Below are 21,904 nucleotides of genomic sequence, written 5' to 3'. Positions count from 1 at the left end.
ATCTGAATTAAATTCACCCATTCCTGTCCATTTTAGTTCACTGATTCCTAAAATGTCGATGTTCAGTCTTGTCATTTCTTGTTTGACCACGTCCAGCTTGCCTTGATTCATGGATCTGACGTTCCAGGTTCCTATGGAATAAAAATCTTTACAGCATCGGACTGTCTTTTCGCCACCAGTTACTTCCACAACTGAGCGTCCTTTCGGCTTTGGCCCAGCCGCTTCATTCATTCTGGCGCTACTCGTACTAGCCGTCTGCTCATCCCCAGTAGCATATTGGACACCTTCCGACCTGAGGGGCTCATCTTCCGGCGTCATATCGTTATGCCTATTGGAACTGTCCATAGAGTTTTCATGGCAAAGATACTGGAGTGGTTTGCCATTGCCTTCTCCAGTGGATCACCTTTTGTCAGAGCTCTCAGCTATGACCTGTCCGTCTTGGGTGGCCCTGCACGGCATAGCTCATAGCTTCACTGAACTACGCAAGCCCCCTTGCCACAACAAGGCAGCGATCCTTGAAGGGGGTCAAAATGTATATATGTATTTATATTTATACTAGAATTAAAGCCCATTTTATAGAAGAATAAAATGGGCGCTAGGTGGGACCTGGGGCGTTCTGGCGGGTGCGGGCTGCTCCCGGGGCTGGGAGAAATCCGGCGGCCAGCCAGCCACCCAGGAGGCTGGTGGAGCTGTCTCTGGGTCCCGGGAGCAGGCTCGCCGCGGTGAGCCTGCTCCCAGGCCCGAGAGAATGGGGGCGGTCCCGCCCCCCACCAGGCAGACTCCCAAAGGCTTCTCTCGGCCCCAGGATCAGGCTCGCTGCGGCGAGCCTGCTTCTGGGGCCGAGAGAAGAAGGGCGGTTCCACTCCCCACCCGGCAGGGTCGTGAAGGCTTCTGTCGGCCACGGTAGCAGGCTCGCCTTCTGTCCGGCGACGGCTTCTGTCCGCCTTCTGTCCGGCGATGGCGGGCCGGCCCCAGTGGCAAGGGAAGCAGGGTGGGAAATGAGCACCTCTGCTCCTTTGCCTAGGTGGAGGAGAGGCCAGGGCCGAGGACTTACCGTGCGGGCTGCCTGTTCAGTCTGTGCGGCAAGTCCCCAGCCGGGCCAGGCGAGGCTGGGCCAAGCAGCCAATGGGGTGCCGCACGATTGGCTGCTCGGCCCTGGATGGACAATGGGCCCTCCAAGTTTTTATATCCCGGACAGGGCCCACCCTAACTTCTCCCCAGGTGGCCTTACCCTTTTATTTAATCTGCTCTGCAGGAGCAGTTAAAGATGCCACTGTTTCCTTAAGGTTCAGGGTGGCTTACATCAGCTAAAATAGAACATATATAGTTTTGCAAGAAGAAGAAGAAGAAGAAGAGTTGATTCTTATATGCCGCTTTTCTCTACCCGAGGGAGGCTCAAAGCGGCTTACAGTCGCCTTCCCATTCCTCTCCCCACAACAGAAACCCTGTGGGGTGGGTGAGGCTGAGAGAACCGATATCACTGCTCAGTCAGAACAGTTTTATCAGTGCTGTGACTAGCCCAAGGTCACCCAGCTGGTTGCATGTGGGGGAGCGCAGAATCGAACCTGGCATGCCTGATTAGAAGTCTGCACTCCTAACCTCTACACCAAACTGGCTCTAGAGGGGACAGACTGGACTCTGTCCCAGCTTGATTTCCTTGCTCTCACTAGCAAAAACCATGAACGCAAGTAGGCTGGTCAGCAGTTAGACACTTCTAAACCCATTGACTTCAATGGACTTTGAAGGGCGTAACTCTGCTTAGGATGGCACTAATAGTGACTCTCTGCTTGGCTTTAAAACAGCATTTAAAAAGGGGCTATTTGGTGGAATATCCATTTCCCAGGTAGATGAAAGCCCTATAAAAATATTCAGCTTCTTGGGACACACAAACACATTATACAGTGGCAAGAAATGGATCCCTGTGGCAGCACTCCATATAACAATGCATAATGTTTTGTTAGTCTTAGCCCAGGTCAGCACAGTTGTGCTTCTCAGCACTACTCTTGCAAAGCAGGAGTGAGTTGCAGACATCAATTCCTGGTTTTGTGCAGTGGCTTCTTCAGTTCATTTCAGTGTTGAATCAAAAGGGACCCTTCAACTCACTGAAGGAATCTTCCACACATGGGAGATTCCTTCTGTGACTAGATGTAGATTTCCCTGTTGCACACAGGAAAATCCAGCTGCAAAAGCACAGTGAAAGTGCATTATCCAACGTGTGCAGCATGGGCCCAGGAAGGCACTTCTGGAACCAATCCAAACTTTCCAGTGCACCTTATTATCCATGTATTTCACATTCCCATTAGGCTCCACTTTCCATAAAACAACTCCTACAGTCATACACATCCACACCCCACAAAGTTCATCAAAAGATAAATGTAATAGATCCTTAATGCAATTTAAATACTGCCCTTGTTCTCAGTTTAGATGATTGTGACAGATCACCATACAAGCCTCTTCCACAAATGTTTGCTAATCTCGACTCAGACCTTAGCCTATCAGACTGGCCACGTGCAGAAGCGGTCTAAAACTGGCTAGTAAACAGCTGCTTGGCTGCCTGCCTTATGGGGAAGCAAGAATTCTTTCCAGGCAATCAAGAAAAGAAATTTTTGTCACCAAAGGAAAAAACAACCCTGAGCCATTTGGCATTCACCATAGTTGGGAACACAAAACCTGGCCTGAGTTTTCAAAGACACAGGTAAAACCATACTTTGGAGCTGTTTGGATGTTTTCATTTTACCTCATCTCAGTAGTCAGGGCATAAGTATGGTTTACCAATCTTTAACCCTCCCCCCGCTCCGGAGGAGCGGGAGGAATAAAGGAGTAAGGGCAAGTGGGGAGGAGTTAGGGCGGGCCCTGTCCGGGATAAAAACTCGGAGGGACCAATCAGGAGCCGCGAAGCGGCTCCTGATTGGGCCCTCCGAGTGTCACTCGAGGGCCAAGCAGCCAATGGGGAGCCGTGCAAAGCGCGGCTCCCCATTGGCTGGTTGGCCCAGCCTCGCCTGGGCCGGCCGGGGAGTTGTCGCTCAGAGGAAGAAGCCTTCCCCAGCGGTAAGTCCTCCGTCCGGCTTCTCCTCGCCCAGGGAGCCTTCTGCCGGGCCCTGGGGCAGGCTCACCTGCCCTTGGGCCCGCCAGAAGGCCACAAAGCCCACTCCCAAAGTCCCGAGCCTTCTGCCGGGCCCTGGGGCAGCCAAGCCTGCCCCTGGGCCCGGCAGTAGGCCGCAAAGCCCGCCGCCCCCGTCCCGAGCCTTCTGCCGGGCCCTGGGGCAGCCAAGCCTGCCCCTGGGCCCGGCAGTAGGCCGCAAAGCCCGCCGCCCCCGTCCCGAGCCTTCTGCCGGGCCCTGGGGCAGCCAAGCCTGCCCCTGGGCCCGGCAGTAGGCCGCAAAGCCCGCCGCCCCCGTCCCGAGCCTTCTGCCGGGCCCTGGGGCAGCCAAGTCTGCCCCTGGGCCCAGCAGAAGGTCCCAAGGCCACCTACCTTCCTCTGTTCCTCCCTTCCTCCCAGCATTCCCTTTCTCCTTCCCTTCCTCCCAGCATTCCCTTTCTCCTTCCCTTCCTCCCAGCATTCCTTTTTTTTTCCCTTTCTCCCTTCTTCCCTCTCTTCCATCTGCCTCTTTCTGGCTACCTGTTTCTCTCCCTCTTCTTCTGTCTCTATCTTCCTCCCTTTCTTTCTGTCTCTCTTTCTCCTTTTCCTCCTTCCTTCACCCCATCCCTCCACCCATCCATCATGCTAGGGCCCGCTGTATTTTGCCCACAGCGGGCTTAATATCTAGTTTAGGCATAATTTAGGCATAAAACCCACTTCAGACCACAGTTTCAGAAACAACTGTTAGCAGTCAATTAAGATGTAAATTAAGACGCTGGTATGATACCTGATGTGCATGACCACATGAAGCTTCCTTATTCTGATTCAGACCACTGGACTGTCAAGGTCAGTACGGATTGGCAGCAGCTCAAGGACTCTGATGACAAAAGACTGACTCCCTGATTGTTTTAACTAGAGACACTGAGGGTTGAACCCAAGACCTTCTGCGTACAAAGCAGATGTATAGCAACTGAGCAAAGGCCTCTCTGCCTCGTAGGTATATCTGAACAAGCAGGACAAAATAGATTAAATGGAGGGAGGGAGGGAGAAAAGCTAGTGGCATCTGTAAACTTGATAAGAAACCAGCTTCTGCACCAAACTTGAGAAAGAAATTAGGAGAGAGAGAGAGGTCTTATTCCTTAAGCTAGACCAGTTTATCTTGCGGGATCAACTTTCTGTTTATTAAAAAATAATAATATTGATATGTATCCAACCATGTACTGACAAAGGCTTAAGGATGCTGAAGTCTTCTGAAGAAAGGACAACAATTTCTACTGAGTCCCACTACAAATCCCAATTTGCCCCAATGCTATTCCTGAGGATCTGATGACCCCCAAGAAACAAAGCATGAGAGAGCGGGGGCTCATTGAAGTGCAGCTGGAGGGAGAAATCAGCAGGCCCTGCTCTGCATGGTATGCAGGTAGCTGGATACACCCTAATAAACTACAACTTGAAAATTACATCCAAACCTAAACTCCAAAGACTCAGAAGTGTCGAAGAAACACATCCCTTATTCTGACTTCATATTAACATTTTTTGATCTGTTTCCATTTGCTGTCAGCAGCTTCAAATAAAAAATGGGAAAGCCAAAGATTTAATAGGTATGCTTATAAAAAATTATTTCATTATTGCCTTTGGAAAAACAAAAAAGAAGGAGCAGCCTTACAGTAGCAGCCTAGACATCCAATTAATGTAATTAAACTGCTACCTGACGGCATTATCTCATTTAACTTGGGATCTGCAGCACTGAAAAGCATCTGCCTTTCTTTTAGTGCACTGACTCACATGCCACGTGATAAACACGGCCATAAACACGCTGGCTCAACTGAGCTGTTTAAAAATAAATTAGCAAACTATAAAAATAAACAGTCACATACATATGTAGTCAATTATGAACTAACTCTAATTTTTGTGCTGAAATACTGTCTTTGACCTTAGTCATAAACAAGCACTATTAAAAAAACATAATATCGCAACAGACAGAAGGCCAGGGATTAAATGCTCAGCAAGCATAGCCGAATGCGAAATAGGGGATGAAAAGGAAGTGTATTTGGGCAGGGGGGGGGAGGGAGAATCAGGAGGTGGAAAAACTGAACGACTCTCTGTTTATTAGGTGCAAGAACCAACAGTGATTCGAGGTTTTAACGTTGATTAAAGTTACTTATGTCAGAACAAGGCAGCAAGCCAATCTAATGTTTTTGCTTTTGTGGGTTTTGAAATCTCGCAAGAGAAAGGGGGGGGGAGATACAACAGTGTTACTCAAAGCTGTTTCAGACCCCTGTATCAAGAAAACAAAAAAGGAAACCAGTGGCAACCTTAAAACATTAGCACATTTCTCAAAGAGCAAGTTTTCTTGATCCTCTGATGGCATTGGGCCCTAACACACAAAAGCTTTTGCTTCAATAAATCTGAGGGTCTTTAAGATGCTACTTGACAATGTTGGGTTTTTTTTTTTTGCAAAGAATGAACTTAGACTGCTGTGCTCCAATAGTTTGCAAACTATTTGCCTAGAGGAAACTGCTTTTGTATCAGTTTGCCAGGGAAGCTCAGCAGTGAACACCAATTGGCGTCACCCCATGACATCACCAAGAAACCACTACCTCTCCTCTAATCCCAGAAACAGCTTTTGCCACTTTCTTGTCAAATAATGAGGCAACAACAAAATGCACCTGTGCTCATGGGACACCTTTTAAGCTCCAAAACTAAACATTATACTCAACTCACCCTAAACATCAGGGGAAGGTACAAACAGACAACTGAGTCAGCATCTGACTGGCCGATATATGATACAACGTTGTCTTTGCAAAACACAGAGGAAGCTGAGCCTCCATTGCGTGTTCCTTTACATAAGAACATAAAAGAAACCATGTTGGATCAGGCCCACAGCTCATCTAGCGCAACACTGTGTGTCACACAATAGCCAAAACCCAAGTGCCAACCATCAGGAGATCCAACAGGTCTCCAGAGGCCCTCCCAGTATTACCCCCCAAGACAGCATATTCCATCTAGACCTTGGTGCTAATAGCCTAAGAGCCAGTTTGGTGTAGTGGTTAGGAGTGTGGACTTCTAATCTGGCATGCCGGGTTCTATTCTGCACTCCCCCACATGCAGCCAGCTGGGTGACCTTGGGCTCACCACAGCACTGATAAAACTGTTCTGACCTAGCAGTGATATCAGGACTCCCTCAGCCTCACCCACCTCATGGGGTGTCTGTTGTGGGGAGAGGAAAGGGAAGGTGACTGTAAGCCGCTTTGAGCCTCCTTCGGGGAGAGAAAAGCAGCATATAAGAACCAACTCTTCTTCTCCTCCTCCTCCTCCCCTCCTCCTCCTCTGATGGTCTTCTACTCCAGATGTTTATTCTTCCCTCTTGAAGCTAGATCATAATGGGTAGCTATGTTAGTCTGTAGTAGTTGTTGTTAGGTGCGAAGTCGTGTCCGACCCATTGCGACCCCATGGACAATGATCCTCCAAGTTTGCACCTACTGCTTCAGTGACTCCATCCAGCCACCTCATTCTCTGTCTTCCCCTTCTTCTTTTGCCCTCGATCACTCCCAGCATTAGGCTCTTCTCCAGGGAGTCCTTCCTTCTCATGAGGTGGCCAAAGTATTTCAGTTTCATCTTCAGGATCTGGCCTTCTAAGGAGCAGTCAGGGCTGATCTCCTCTAGGACTGACCGGTTTGTTTGCCTTGCAGTCCAAGGGACTCGCAAGTGTCTGTAGTAGTAGAAAATGTTAAATGTCCAGTAGCACCTTAAAGACTAACAAAATCTGCAGAAGACTATGAGCTTTTGTGAGACACTGCTCACCTCTCGAAGCTGTCTATGCAGAGACCAGTTCCACTGGAGAAAATGATGCTTTAGAGGTAGAGTCTCTGTCATTGCACATCACTGAGGTCTCTTGCCTCCCCAAGCTCCATCCCCAAATCTCCGGGAGTTTCCCAGCAACCCTGGACAGTGGGGAGCTGGCTACACCATTTGGCAGTGAAGCAGCCTAAAATGCTCACTGCTCCAGGGTTTCTGCCCCCACCGGCAGCCCTAAAAGAACAGGACAAAAAAAAATTAAAATGGGAAGAAACACATGTTCACATGCACACATAGGTTCTTAGAATGCAGGGAAAGCCTGATCGGCATGAGAAGCTGGAAGAAAGGCTTCATTACACAGCCCACTGCCCGAGGCCAACTCCTCTCCAGTGCTCAGACACGTAGGCCCGGCAGCGCAGTCAATAACTACACAGAATCTGACATTTACACAAACAAGAAGGGCTGCCAGTCGCTGAGAGACAAACATCCATAGCACACATTTATTTAAAAGGAATGCAACCAATGGGGTTATGTGACGTCCAGGCAAGTCGAGAGAGGGCCATCCATGGCATGGCCAGAGGACTCGCCAAACGTTGTGGTCTTTGTCAAAAGGAGGAAGGATAAAAGGGAAGTCCCGCTAATCTACCCAAATAGATAAAGGAGCAACTTTTGAAAGGTGAACTGCAGCAAAAGCAGTTGGTTTTTCTACCCTGCTTTTCTCAACTTTAAGGAGTCCCAAAGCAGCTTAAAATTGCCTTCCTTCCTCTCAATCTTGGAAGGAAGGCAGGGCTGAGAGAGTTCTGAGAGAACTGTGCCTGGTCCAAGGTCACCCAGAAAGCTTCATGTGCAAGAGTGGGGGAATCAAACCCAGTTCTCCAGATCAGAGTCTGCCACTCTTAACCACTATGCCATGCTAGCTCTCTACAAGTAGGAATGAATTTGTGGATTCAAGTGGGTAGCCATGTTGGTCTGAAGTAGAAGGGCAAAGTTTGAGTGCAATGGCACCTTTTTGTGACCAACAAAGTTTTAATCAAGGTGTAAGCTTTTGTGTGCACAGTGCACTTTGTCAAACAAGGAAGGAATTACAACAGTGGTCCCCAACCTTTATAAGGCTGGGGACCGGCAGGGCATCGGGCTGCGCCCGCAGGGCCCGCGCCCGCGCTGGCCACGCCCACGCTTCGGGCCGCGCCCGCGGATCGGGCCGCGCCCGCGGACCGCGCCCGGCCGCACCCGCGGGCCGCACCCGTGGATCGGGCCGCACCCGCGGGCTGCGCAGGCGCGGCCTGCACGGGCGCGGCCCGGCCCTGATTCCCTCTCCCCGCCCTCCCGCAGTAAGTAGCTTCCCGGGCCGCAAGCTTGCGGCCTGGGAAGTTTTTTAATGCGGGGGGGGGCGGGGAGAGGGAGCCGCGGCCCGGCGCCATGGCCTTTGCGGCCCGGCGCCGGGCCGCGGCCCGCAGGTTGGGGACCACTGAATTACAAGACCACATGTATAAGCACAGTAGGTCATGGATTAATACGCAGTATAATGAAGATGTTTACCAGATACAATGTCTTACAAAAATAACAAACTAAGTTTATCAGGTCATCATCATTCAGTTGGGTCCAACTCTGGGGAAAAACATAGAAAAGGAAACAAAACTGTCAAGATTAAAGATTAATGGATGGATGTATTTCCAAATGGGGAACCTGGCAGTAATTAAAAGAGAACCTGTCACTATATGTAAGATTTACAAGCTAACTTTCTTACTGAACGCCAAGTATCCACTAATTTTAAAACAGTAAGCTGAATCCTGGTGGATAAAGCAATAGGTATCTAACATACTAGGGATTAACAACATGGGATGGATATCACCAACATGGTCCTCCTTATGAACTCCATACCATAAATGCTGCTCTCATAGATGATGAGCTAGACCCTAGAGGTGAGGGGCACAATTCCAACACCTCACCAATAGGTAATGAGGATTATGGGTACCCTCTGTCGCTGGCCTCCAATAACTTGGGTTCAAAGGTATACTGCCTCTGCCTATGGAAGCTCCACTTAATTGCTGTGAACAACATCCAGTGATAGGTCTACAAATTCAATTTGTTTTTAAAGCTATACACTAAAACATCTGTCTTTCTGCCCACTGTCTGCAGACAGAAAGCTAAGGAAGATAACGCTGTTTCTGGCTACTCATGTATTTTTAGACTCTTGGGAGCAATTCTCAGCCAAATTTTTTTCCCCCTGACTATCACATCCCTTTTGGCCTCGGTGTTTTTTTTCCCCTTGAACTGTCTCAAAGCCATTCATGAATCTGAAAGGATTTTTTGTAAACTATTTATGGAGTATTTTAGTAAGGGATTCGAGAGGATTAAAGGAAACTGCTATCTGCTCTCCAGCAACTAAAGAGCAGGGATTCATTTTCAGACCGACAGCCCACAAATGCCAAAATCAATTTTCTGAAAAGTGTACTAAACAGAATGGCACAAAGAAAGAACACGTGAACCAAAGAAGGATGGAAACTCCTGTCCTTTAGACCTCAACCCTATCATCCATCTAAGGTTTACCAATGCTCTACCCACAAAGATGTATACCTTAATCCCTAAAAATTGCCTTCTGGGATCAGGCCAGCAGGAAGGTAAAGTTCCAGTACTTGAATTAAAAAAAAAAAATGTCTGAGAGAAGCAAGGAAACCCACAGCAGCAGAGATTCAGTCATGCATGAGTCCAGCCCCATACATACACAACAACTATTCTTTTTTAAGGCAGATCAATTCATGTAAGCATGAAAATTTGCCATATACTGAATCAGACAGCTGGCACATTCATCTGAACTGGCAGCAGCCATCCAAAAACCCAAGCAGAAGCTGTTTCCAGTTCTGCAAGCTATGATCCTTAAGAGGAGACAACTGAGGTTGGGATTTGAGGCTTTCAATACATTCAGCATATGATGTACCACCATCAGCTGACTTTCCCTGATTGTCCCTGAAGCAGTTTCTAGGAGTTTTTAAGAAGGGGTGTGATGGGAACTGAAATAATCCTGGCAGGAGCTCCTGGGAATTGTAGTCCATGGACATCTGGAGGGCCGCAGCTTGACTACCCCTGTAATACACTCAGAGACAAGACCTTCTCTAACACACATCTTCACTCACACTCCAATTTGATAATTATGGTGAACATGTTCAGACAAAGAAGCTACAACTTAAACCGTCTTGGGACTTAAGCCTTGTTCTGTGCCTTGTTACAGCCCACTCCCCCTTTGCTCCCCTCTTCCATAACATGTCCTCCTGACCTACCCGAGCAATTCTGGCATCCAAATGCTGTTTGCGATGGGCCGAGGCCTCTCCTGGCCTGCTTGTCATCCTTTCACCAAGACAAACCCTAACATGCAAGATTGGCTTTGTATTTTTCTGCATGGTGTTGAACAAAAAGAAAAAAAGAAAACGGGAGGGAGCTCTGAATGTTTACTGAAACATCAGGCCTAGTCCCCATGACCGCTCACCATCCCCAGCAAGAGGCCATAGCTCTCTAGTGGAGCATGTGGTTCCTGTGTCAAAGGCCCCAGGTCTGGTCTCCAGCACTTTCCGCTAATAGAATCTCAGGTCATTGGGCTAACAAGAAAGAAATCAGAAAAGTTTTCACCAGGAAAAGTTGGATTCTGTGAGATGCATACATTGACCATATCCGCAGATACCAGCTTGCTATATATTCACTATTTTACTTCTGCTGGTCATGAGGAAATGAGCCTAGTGGGAATCGCACTCCAGCTATCATTATGCCTATGAGATTGCATGGGACACCCCCCCCCCGAAAAACCATAAATCCCTATTTGTAGGCTTTTAAAAAAGAAGCTTATCTTTTCCCACAACCAGAACCAACTTCTATGTTTTAAGTGGTGAGATCATGAATTCATGGAAACCCTAACAACCTCGACTCTAACTTCAGTAATCTTCCAGTTCTTAACTCCATAAATTATCGATCATTTCATTTTGACTGTGCTTCCCTAATTTCCATGAGTCTTGAGTGTGACTGTTTCTCGTCAAAACAGTTTCTATGTAGTAGAAGAAAGAGTTGATAGTCATATATTTCAGGGTGTTTTTAGGTACTTCTGCTGTAGATGATTACACTTCCCGCAACCTTGGGGGTGGGGGAAGGGCAAAAATCTAAATCAATAAAGAAAATTGTTCATTTGATCTTTAGCCAGTGGCTAAAAGTCAGATGCAGACGCCACTGAAACCAATTAGAGACTGGTTGGGCAGATAAGCTGTTTTGCAAATGATAAGGTATGAAAATTCAAATACCAATGTTAATCACCAAATGCTGATTCCAAATGTGATATCAGGATTTCAAAAGAGAAATCAGTCTCCAAATATTTAAATTTCAGTTCCTCCCCCACAGATTTCCAAGGCTGATTCTCAACATCTAAACTGCTCTAGCCTACCAATTAGCAAAACATCCATTATTGTGATAAGAAGATATATGTGTGGAGTTACTCATAAGGAACACTTATAAGAGACATTGCATTTCATCTTCAACATGGGATCCCAAACAACAAATGCTGAACCCTTTACAGCAGGGGTCCCCAACCCCTGGGCTGTGGACCGGTACCGATCTGTGGAACCCTCGGTACCAGGCTGCGGTGGGGGGGAGAAAGGCATGGGTGCTGGCACGCCAGCGGGCGCGCCTCCCTCCCTCCCGCAGTGCAGCGGTCACTGCGTCGAGAGCGATTGGCCACTTAGGCGGCCAATTGCTCCCAGCACAACGAGCGCCACACTGCGGGGGGGAGGAAGGCGCGGGCGCACCAGCTCCGCATCTGCGTGTTTGTGCCTGCTGGTGCGCCCGTGCCCACATCTCCCCCCCCCCCCCGCGCAGACTGGTCCCCGATCCGAAAAAGGTTGGGGACCACTGCTTTACAGCACTGCTCTTAAATCCATGGGACTGGAAGTGCTTTTCGAAGAACTCACTGTCAATGTTTATGTGTAGGCAGCATTGAGCTCTCTGGTGCCCTTGAATACACACTGAAAACCAGCAGCAGGTCAAAGTGTGGGTCAGTCAGTGAGGGAGGATTCCTTGGAGCCTCTGACCTTTGGCTTTTCCACACTATTGTATGCCTCACGGTGCTTGGTTTGGGCTTCTTACCCCTGACTCTTTTGCTCTGCTGCCCACAGTCTGGACCTTAATGCTTGTGATGTCATAACTCCAGTTCCTGCTCTTCCTATCACATGACCATGGTTTCACATGCTTGCAGTTCAACAGGTCTTGGATATGGACATGATGAAAGCCACTAGAGTCAACACTGGAGTGCAGATTTATACCCCCCATGTGTTCTGCTTAATTTTTTTTCTTAATAGAAATTCACAAGCTACAACACACTAATTGGAGTGAAAGAAAAAGGGTTAGCTCTCATTGGCAGTACTGGGGCAGGGAGATCAATATGACCCCTTGGCACCGCCTGTGTAGCCCCATCTTGGGTTCTAGATCTTGGTCATGCTTGAATGTAATGGAATGTGGAAAACTGGGCTGAGAGACAGAGAGAAAACCAGCTACAACACAAACCATGTTCACGTGTGATAGTAAGGTGAGAAATTTCACTATTTCCTTGTTTACTCCAGATCCTCTAGCGAATGAGAGAAAAGAGCCCACCTCTTCCACGCCCCTGAGCATTCCCAAAGACTCAGGAAAGAGGGCTGACCACAATCATGAGTAAGCCAAGGTAGTAAGCCAAACCAAAACTCTGTGGAAGTAGTTTTAGTGTATACACATATCTCTATTTGTGTACCATTTTAACTAACATGATGGCTGCAGAACCAAACGCAGCCCATCCGTATGACAGTGTATGACTTTTCTATGCTTCACAACTAGTTCAGAAAACCCTGAACTCAAAATCAAGCAAAAGGCCACAAGAAGTCTGTCCCATTCACCCACCCACCCCAAGACCTTTAAAAAAATTATTTCTGATTTTGCACCTCTAACAAATGTTTTCTGTTCCAGCTTGCCTGCTTGCTGAGCCACTATGCAGGAGGGCAGTATTACAAATGTTGTTAGTAGTAATAATAATAACAAGTATAAGTATAAGTAGTAAGGACAGCACTGTTTATTATGCACAAGGCATGTCACTTCAGGTGTCATGCTGCAAAAAATGGAGGTGGTATGTTTCAAGAAGAAAATTAAAAGGGACAATCCCACCAACTGTCTCCGGCCCATGCAGATGGACTGAAGCTATGTTCAAGCACTTGCTCTTTCAATGAAAAAGAACCTGTGCAGGAGAACTTCTTGGTGGGTTGTGCCCATGATGCTTTAGAGGCTCCCTCTGCACATCAGAATCTCTGCCCCTTTCTCTCTTTTTCCATTCAAGGTGACTATACTCCTCTTGCCCAAATATTTCCACAAAGCCCCGAGAAAGCTTTTAAAACTATACTCTGTGTTCACTGGTGATAAGAAGTATTTAATAAAAAAACCCCAAACACCAGCCCCCAAACCAAGGCCATTTTTCACACCACCCATCTGCTCTGTCTCTGATAAAATACCTAAGAGCTGGTATTCATGCAGGCTTAAAGTGCTAATGGCTTGTTGTTAATATGCACTAAAATGCTAATATTTTACTCAGATTCTAGCAGTAGTTCTCTTCCCCAGTCCCCCCCTTTCTTTTTACTTAAAGAGAACTGTAATATGCATGTGAAACTGAAAGCTTTAAAAGAACTACTGTGTTTACATAAAAGGTGGCATTAATGCGGGGGCTAACTCTCTCCACCCACTCGGGCCGACAGTCCTAGGCCCTTCCCTCTCCCTCCCAGCTCCTGCTCACTACCTGGATACCATGGGCTGGCATTTCTTCCACATGGAAGAAGTTGGAGGGGGATGTGGCCAGCCTACCTGACTGGCTGTTCATTGGACAGCCAATCAGGTAGGTGATGAGTCCCAACTCCTCCCACCACCCCAGTCAGGCTTTATTTATGTTACAGATTACAGCCAGAATCTGAAATATGAGATGCTTATGGAAGCGATACTACTTCCTTAGATCTGACACTATACTTCTGCTCCTTGGATCTATGCTGGTTTTATTTATCTAATAATAAAATGGTATTTTGCTTCATGAAATAGCCAATAAAATTGTAATATTCTTTCAGAGCTAATGATCTGGTGTCAAACAAGCAGGAGTTTAATCGGTTCCTTGGTCATTATTTACTCAGAGTGAAGAGTCAAGTCAGCATCGACAAATGTATAAAACTAGACAGATCCTTAAAGCTCCTCATATTGCTTGGTTCCTGATGCATTCATAACTGTAATACCACCTTCTGACCATCTACAGAGGTGGCACTGCAGTGCCAGCAGAAAGTAAGCCAGTAGTTTCACAGTGAAGAGAGTAAGACCCCTGGATCATGCTCCCTGGGTTCATCTGAACGATCTGATTGCCTCACTCCCATATTAGCAACCTGATGTCCCCCGGCTAACGTGTGGCGGTTTGGGGGGGTTAGTCGGGTTAGTTAGTGCTCACCTGTTGCCTAACATTGATAGTGTGAATTGATTTTAACTATGGGTTTTATTGTAATTTTTATCGTGTAAACTGCCATGAGCCTAAGGGAACGGCGGTATAAAAATTTAATAATAATAATAATAATAATAATAATAATAATAATAATAATAATAATAATAATATAATCTTGAAATTCCATGTTATTTCAAAAGTATATCACCTCGAAACTTCCAGCATCTTAAGGATAATTTTATCCCATAAACCTATTTACCTCTTTGCTTGCCTACTCTACAGCATGCCTCGCCCAGTACCCATAGTATGGAGCTTGAGGAGCTTATAAATGTTTCCTTTGTCTTACCCCAAATGTCCCCACTCACAGCTGCAGGTAGGCAATGTCATGCAATTTTCCCACAACTCTCACATTAGCTCATTAGGACAACACAGAGATCACAGCATAAAATGTCTAGTTCAACAACATAATCCTAAACAGTTATGCCCTTCTAAAACCATTTACTTCAATGGACCTTGAAGAGTATAACTCTAAGATTGCACCGCAAGAATGGAATGAAAAAATGCTGGATAAACTCTTATATCAAATATCTCTTGTGTATATGTCTAACATTGGCCCACCAGGCTGAACACAGCCTTCCAGGCATGTATAAAGGGACTATGGGGAATTCTATAAATCTTCTTGGAAGGTAACTACAGATAAATACTAAACCAAGTACACAGGAAGCCCACTAAGTTTCTTCTGGAAATTACACTGCATCTACTTTCTTGCATCCTAATGCCATTCCCTCTCCTGCTGCCCTCAGCAACCAGAAGAGACTACCTTTAGCCTAGTGGAAGAAATACTATCTGCTACTAGACAACTGCAACTGGACCATTAATGAAGGCTCCTGTGAACACCAAGCACCTGCTAGACCTCGCCATGAGTCACTGCCCAGGGCTTGCCTCCTTCAAATCAAGAGACACTCTGAATACAGCTACTTATAACACTTCCAGACAGGTTGTTCAATACATTTTGGAGAACAGCAAAGAGTGGGGGAAAGGAGGTTGCATTTCATATAGGCAGGCTCTTTAAACCATTGCCAATTCTGGTGGATGGGTAGGTGGGGGGGGGGGTCTCTTCATTTCAGATAATTTAAGGGGAAGTGTCACTGAGCATCTTTTATGGCCTGGGTGACAGGGAAGAGCATTTCATTTCTTCAGCTTTTCAATATAAAGAAAAGTGGGCAGATGTTATTACTTACTGTGCCACTTCAACCATTGCAAAATTTTACCTCATAGGCCCATTCTAGGCAGAATTACTATGGCTGACCCTCACAACAATGAGTAATTGTTCTGTTTTGGTGAGGGTGGGGGAAAACAACCACTTTGGAACCACCCTTGCTTGGTGCAATGGTTAAAGAGCAGCAGACTCTAATCTGGAGAACAAGGTTTGATTCTTCACTCCTCCACATGCAGCCAGCTGCGTGACCTTGGGCTAGTCATAAACCGATTCCACACAGGCAGAAAAAGCCAGGCTGGAACTTGTATGGCAGAGGGGTTAATTCCCGCTTCCATACGACGTTGGCACCGTTCCGGTACCGTCCCGGGCCTGGTGCACTTTAGACCCTCTGTTGCCTCATGAGAAGAGAATATTTCTGCATTTCTGGAAAGGATTTTTCCAGCTTACCCAGTCTACCACATGAGGCCTATCCTACAGTGTCCCAGCAGGGACAAAAAATGTCCCAGTCAGCTCTACATCATGGAGACAAATGGGGTATTTTAAAAATTTGCACTAAGGTTATGCATTGTTATGTAATTCCATCTTCCTGCAAATTAAGAAAAAAACACCACCCACCCACACAGCGGAATCTTTCCGCCACAGCTGCATTGCAGGCAGGACAGAGAGGGTCCACCGCCAAAAGCGGTCCCCCGTGGGGACACAGGAAACAGTGGGGCATGCCACTCCATTGCAATGCACCAGCGGCGGCCCAGAACAGTGCCACTGGTGTGGAATTGGTAATAGTTCTCAGATCAGTTCTCACAGAATTGTTCTCTTAGAGCTTTCTCAGCCTTACCTACTTCACAGGGTGTCTGTTGTGGGGAGAGGAAAGGTATATATAGAACTTCAAGTATTGAAAAGCTGGGTATAAATAACCAGCTCTTCTTCTTCACTTGAACTGTTCTTCCATCGTCACCTGGCTCTTTCCATGTGTCATTCCCATTTTTATTGATCAGCTACTGACTTGGCTCTTCCCCTTCAGCCTGTCTGTGTAAAATAAATTATGCAATCTCATATACATGTTAAGAAATATCACGTGGCATGATCCTCCAAGTTTGGTAGCATTTCAAAAAGCCAAGTAGGCTAAAAGCTGCCCACCAATTCACCCTCCCTTGCAGAGTATTCATATATTTATTATTTATTTATTTATTCATCTGTATTACTTATGTTCTGCCCATCTGTGAAAACACTCATGCAATTCCACCTACCCTCACCTTCTGGATTCTGCAGTTGTATGGTCCCAGGACTGTAGAATATGGTATTCCCAAACACAAAATTTGATTGTAACTCAGCCAAGAATACATCACTTCTGAGTTCCATTTGAGACAGGTCCTTTACAGGGCAAAACTAATCATCCAAGCCTGAGTAGATTGTGGCAAAGAGAGGCACTTTTCAGTGATGGCTCCCCAATTCAGGAATAAAAGTTTCATGATGTACCTGCAAGTATTTCACTTTGGTCAAGTTCTTTTTGTTTTTAAACTTTTTGCGGGTTGATTTATGTTGTCCCACGACCCTCAGCTGTTTTTATCCAACTCTTCTTTTTAATCGCTTTACTAAGCTTTATTGTTTCTGGCTATTTTTTATACTACCTTTTGTTGGATTTACATCAATGCAATTTTAAGCAAAAAAATGCTACATTTAGAAGACTAGTAGTATTGAATGCAAGCTGGAAACATATTTGTTATGGTGGCAGCATCTCCCAATTCCACATGATCAGCATGATTAGGCCCCAAAAGCATGCTGGTCACTGCATTTGTAATTACTGTTGTTATATCAATGTGCTCAGTGCTTTACACGTACAAAACTAAAGGCAAAAGGTCTGTGCCCCAATAAACTAATAATCTAAGCACAGACAAAGAGAATAGAAGAACAGCGTCCTCACTTTAAACTGATTTTTGGCTTTTTATTTTTAACACCGGGGTTAAATGTGCAGGGCAGGGCATGATGGAGGACTCCCAGAGCTCCAAAAACAATGTGAGTCATTGTATTCATCATTTTTTTTAAAACTGCTCAATAAGCAGACCTACATGAGAGTAGTACAACCATGAACCCCCCCCCCCCAATTATGCAGGGATCTTGAACAACAGCAAGAAAAACAAACCTTATTGCTTTATGTTCCCTGAATTTGTTCACACACATGGCCCGTCCCCAGTCCTGAATTACCAGAGTATTAAAAATGTCATTGATGCACCTAAGCTGCAGGATAATCTTTTGAAGTGGTCACTTCCTCACCTCCTTAGGCCTCTGTGTACCAGCTGAGATAGGACAGATCCCAGATGTGAGCACACAAAAGGTGCATTTTCTCGAGGAACACAAGGCAAGGTGTAGGTGGTGTCTGCTGATAAGGGAGGATTTCCCTGCTCAAATTTCAAAAGACTCATACCAAGAAAAAGAAGAGAAGGGAGGGGGAGGAAATCCATTTAAACTCTTGAATACCCACTGCCTGAGCCTGAAAAGCAAGTGGAGACTCACGATCTCTTTCAAACCCTGACCTTTTAGAGGTTGGCAGTAACTGGGATAAAAGGTGTGGTGGAGGCAGAATCAGCCTCTTGACATCCTGGAATTCTAATGCAGGCAAGGCTGCGTATATAAACTCTGGTTCAACCTGGCCAGCTGGAAAGCTGTAATAGCAAGTAAGGCCATCAAAGCCATATTGTGTTTTATTTTTAAAAATTATTATTATTCCCAGTTTCTAAAAAAGGTCTGTAACAGAAGGGCTCTGCACTCCCAAACCTCTGATCTAAACTCGTCCAAAAGATACCCGCTCCAGCCAACTCCCCACTGAATCTTACAAAGAAACTATAGTATTCCAAGCAATACAAAATGCAGCAGTCCAGCTATTACAAGGCAGCATATTATTCCTATTTTAAAATCTTGATGGTGACTTCCAGTCTTCTTCTGGATCCATCATCTCTTTAGAGCCTTCATGAACTGGAACCCTACTTCTTGAAGGACCACCCCTTCCAAAATGAACCTATGCGGCAACTTCACTCAACACTGCAACATCTATTGACTATTTCACCCTTGTCAAAGTTTCAACTGGCTCCTGCCCATACCTCAGATTTTTCCATGGACAGACTCCTCCAACAGCCACCCCACAGTTGCCCCTTTAAGTCAGAGAACAAAAATAGCATTTGATTTTCTCTGGCTTAAAGGAGAAAGCAACAAACAATGTTGGTCATGCTCACGATGGACATAGCATCACATGAGTGTTTCTCTTGAATCTGGGAGCTTCCTGCATTCCACATGCTAGGAAGCAAAATCAGTTTTACAAAGGAGGGGAAAATCAGTCCAGGATTGCCATTTTCAGTGGTATCACATTATTCGACGTCACATCTAGTTCTGTCCTTAGAGGTAATCATTTAAACATCAACAGTCCTGTGCTAGTACATGCCATCCACCATCCCCACCAGGAAAAGCTTAATTTTGCGACCTGCGTAAATTATGCAAATTGGTCAAATTTTCATAATTGCTCACATTATGCATAATTTATCCTGGTTTTGCTTATCAAGGGAAGGGTTATCAATGACCCCTCGCCCACCTGTCTCCCCAAACACTGAAAAATGATTTGAACAATCACTCTGGCCTCTCTATGCCCACACAAACATAACTTCACAAGACTGAAAAGGACTAGATACTTCGGCTCAAACTACACATTAAGTTCTTTAACTAGTTGGCTACCCTGAGAAGTGTCATTTGCTCAATTTTGGAACCACAGGTGCAGTATTTTGTTTATGTGCAGCTCCAAAACGAGGCCAATAATGCCCACTGGGGCCACAGTGCACTAGGAAAACAGTGCAGAGAGGAGGCAGAATCTCCCTACCATGTCATCACTCTCACCCAAATTAGGCCCCAGCACTGCTTTGAAAAAAGCAGTCCCCCACAGCTACTATGCAGCTGCTGAGAGATGAGTTGGGTCCACTGAAAACTAATCTCTAGTTTGGCCCTTACCTATATAAAATGACAATGGGAGATTCGAAGGATGAATTTAGCACCCAATACTACATTGTGCATTCATGGTGAATAACAGCAAAGCTTCTTGGAATTCAAGTGTTCTGTTGTTGGTCACAATCAGCCTAGATCAGGTTGGAAAATCCACAATGGAACACCCAAAAGTTTTAGCAGCCTTGTGGAAAGGGAGGGGAAGTTATTGCAGATCTTGGATTCAGGGAGAGTTTAATCCTTTCTCCCTGCATGTTTTTACAGCAACAACTTGCTCAGCCACTGGGAGCTGCTCTGACCTGCAAAGGGGGGGGGGGGACAGAAATGCCCATAATTGAACCTATGTATTTCCATTGCCTCTTGAGCCTCTTGTGGAGCAGAGTGGTAAGGCAGCCATCTGAAAGCTTTGCCCATGAGGCTGGGAGTTCAATCCCAGCAGCCGGCTCAAGGTTGACTCAGCCTTCCATCCTTCCGAGGTCGGTAAAATGAGTACCCAGCTTGCTGGGGGGTAAACGGTAATGACTGGGGAAGGCACTGGCAAACCACCCCGTATTGAGTCTGCCATGAAAACGCTAGAGGGCGTCACCCCAAGGGTCAGACATGACCCGGTGCTTGCACAGGGGATACCTTTACCTTTATTTCCATTGCAGGACAAATAACTGCTACCAGGCTGTGAAGGAGGTTGAGAAAACAGTGGAAAGTTAAACTCCACCTCCAACACCACCCCATATACATTATAGCTCCTCTCCAAGCTGATGGGGACGGCAGTGCTGAAACCAATAAAATATCCATGGGAGTTCTGTTGACCACACAAAGGCTTATGGACAGCTATGAAGAACACCTCCAAAGGCCAAATATCAGGGGAGGAAAACGTTGGGGAATTTCTGGGGCACGTCTGAGGAAATGATACCTCTGAGCTAAGGACTTTTTAGGATTCCCACACAAAGATATATCTGAACAACTAGCAGAACTAACGCACCTTCCTCAACCACATCACCACTGTTTTGAGGGTGTTCCCACCCCTCCCGCCCGAATTCCATCAAATGGACTGAACAAAGGTACCATGCTGGGTACTGCCAACTCTGCTGAGCTTTTACAACTGGGGCAAACTTTGACATGCCGACTTTTGACTCTCCGAGTAGTGTTTAGAACTCTCCCCGCTTTGGGGAAAAATTTATTATTAATAATATTAAAGATTTATTATTTGTTTCCAACAGAGTCCAGAAAGCACACGAGGCACTTTCCAGACATAAAAAAGATGGCAAGCCCTCTTCTCTCAAAGGCAAGCTGACCGATGAAGGGAAAAGTGAACAGCGTGAGACTCCCAAATTATCTAGCACAGGTGAAAGGAGGGGAGGAACGTGTTTGTGCTTTACTCAGAGGTTTGCCACAAATAAGCGGTAAGCTGGTAGCAAAGAAGGCAGAGACAAGAAAAAGGAATCAAATTATTACACTGTGGAAGGGGACCAAGAGACAAAGGTCATGAGACAACAACACCTCACCTCATTTTTAACCTCCAGCTCATTCCTAGACAAGGGCATGGAAAGAGGGCTGTAGGGAAGCGAGTGGCACGCTGCCAGCCCTTGGCAAGATCAGGGATTCATAGCACATCTCTCTTTAATGCAAGGATAAAGGGCTAATTCCCATTTGTGATGGCAGGCATGTTTGCTGTTTACACCCTTGGGTTTGCTGTGGTGGACACATGACGCAGGAAAAGTGGAGCCGTAACTCCACTCTCAATAGAACAAAGTTTGATTCCAGTGGCATCTTTAAGACCTGCAATGTTTAATTCTGGGCTCAAGCTTTCTCGTGCATGTTTGAACTTTGTTGGTCTTAAAGGTACCACTAGACTCCAATTTTGTTCTATTGCTTCAAACAAACATGGCTACCCACCCGGATCCACTGTCGATATGACAGCTATGAAAATGGAGGCTGTCTGTTTTCCAGGTGGAATACGGCCTCTTATGGAGAAAAGGAGAAATCCTTCAGGAACCATCATCGGGTTCCCTATGAATCCTGCCAAACATCTCCAGAAGCTCACAAGCAAAGCAGGAAAGTGATTCCACTTCCTGCTGTTGGACCCCAGCACTCACAGGAAGATGTGAGGCTTATAATGAGCTGCTTGCCTGGCCTCCTCTACTGAGTCAATATTGCATCCAGGCAACCAAGCAGGGAAGGCACCATGTCCCACTAACTACAGCAATAATGCCAACGCTACGTATTATGTTCAAGGAGCTTCATGCATTTATCTCAGTTACTTTCCAATGATCCTATGAAGAAGGCCAGTGTTTTGTATTAATCACAAATAGGAAATTAAAGTTGAGACAGAGCATTTGTTGGGTTTGTGACAGAGACAGGG

General features: G+C 46.1%; 1 protein-coding gene across 15 annotated transcripts in view; it reads right to left on the bottom strand.

The window, feature by feature from the left end:
* BCL11A (BCL11 transcription factor A) overlaps positions 1-21,904 on the bottom strand; it is a 198,475-nt gene that overhangs the window by 90,504 nt on the left and 86,067 nt on the right. The window contains exon 1 of one of the 15 annotated variants that reach the window (XM_077333260.1): positions 3,867-4,049. The exons of 13 other annotated variants lie outside the window; for them this stretch is intronic. Coding sequence is in view for 1 of the 2 variants with exons in the window: in XM_077333280.1 (XP_077189395.1) it covers positions 3,867-3,885 (19 nt within the window). In the remaining variant the exon portion in view is untranslated. Of the gene's footprint in view, positions 1-3,866; positions 4,050-21,904 lie in introns of those variants that run through there. One more of the 15 variants, XM_077333280.1, reaches the window with a different exon arrangement.

Source organism: Paroedura picta, chromosome 1 (assembly GCF_049243985.1).
Source record: "Paroedura picta isolate Pp20150507F chromosome 1, Ppicta_v3.0, whole genome shotgun sequence".
Taxonomy (NCBI): Eukaryota; Metazoa; Chordata; class Lepidosauria; order Squamata; family Gekkonidae; genus Paroedura; species Paroedura picta.
The sequence above is the reverse complement of the archived record's forward strand: the minus strand, read 5'-3'. Positions and strand labels throughout refer to the sequence as shown.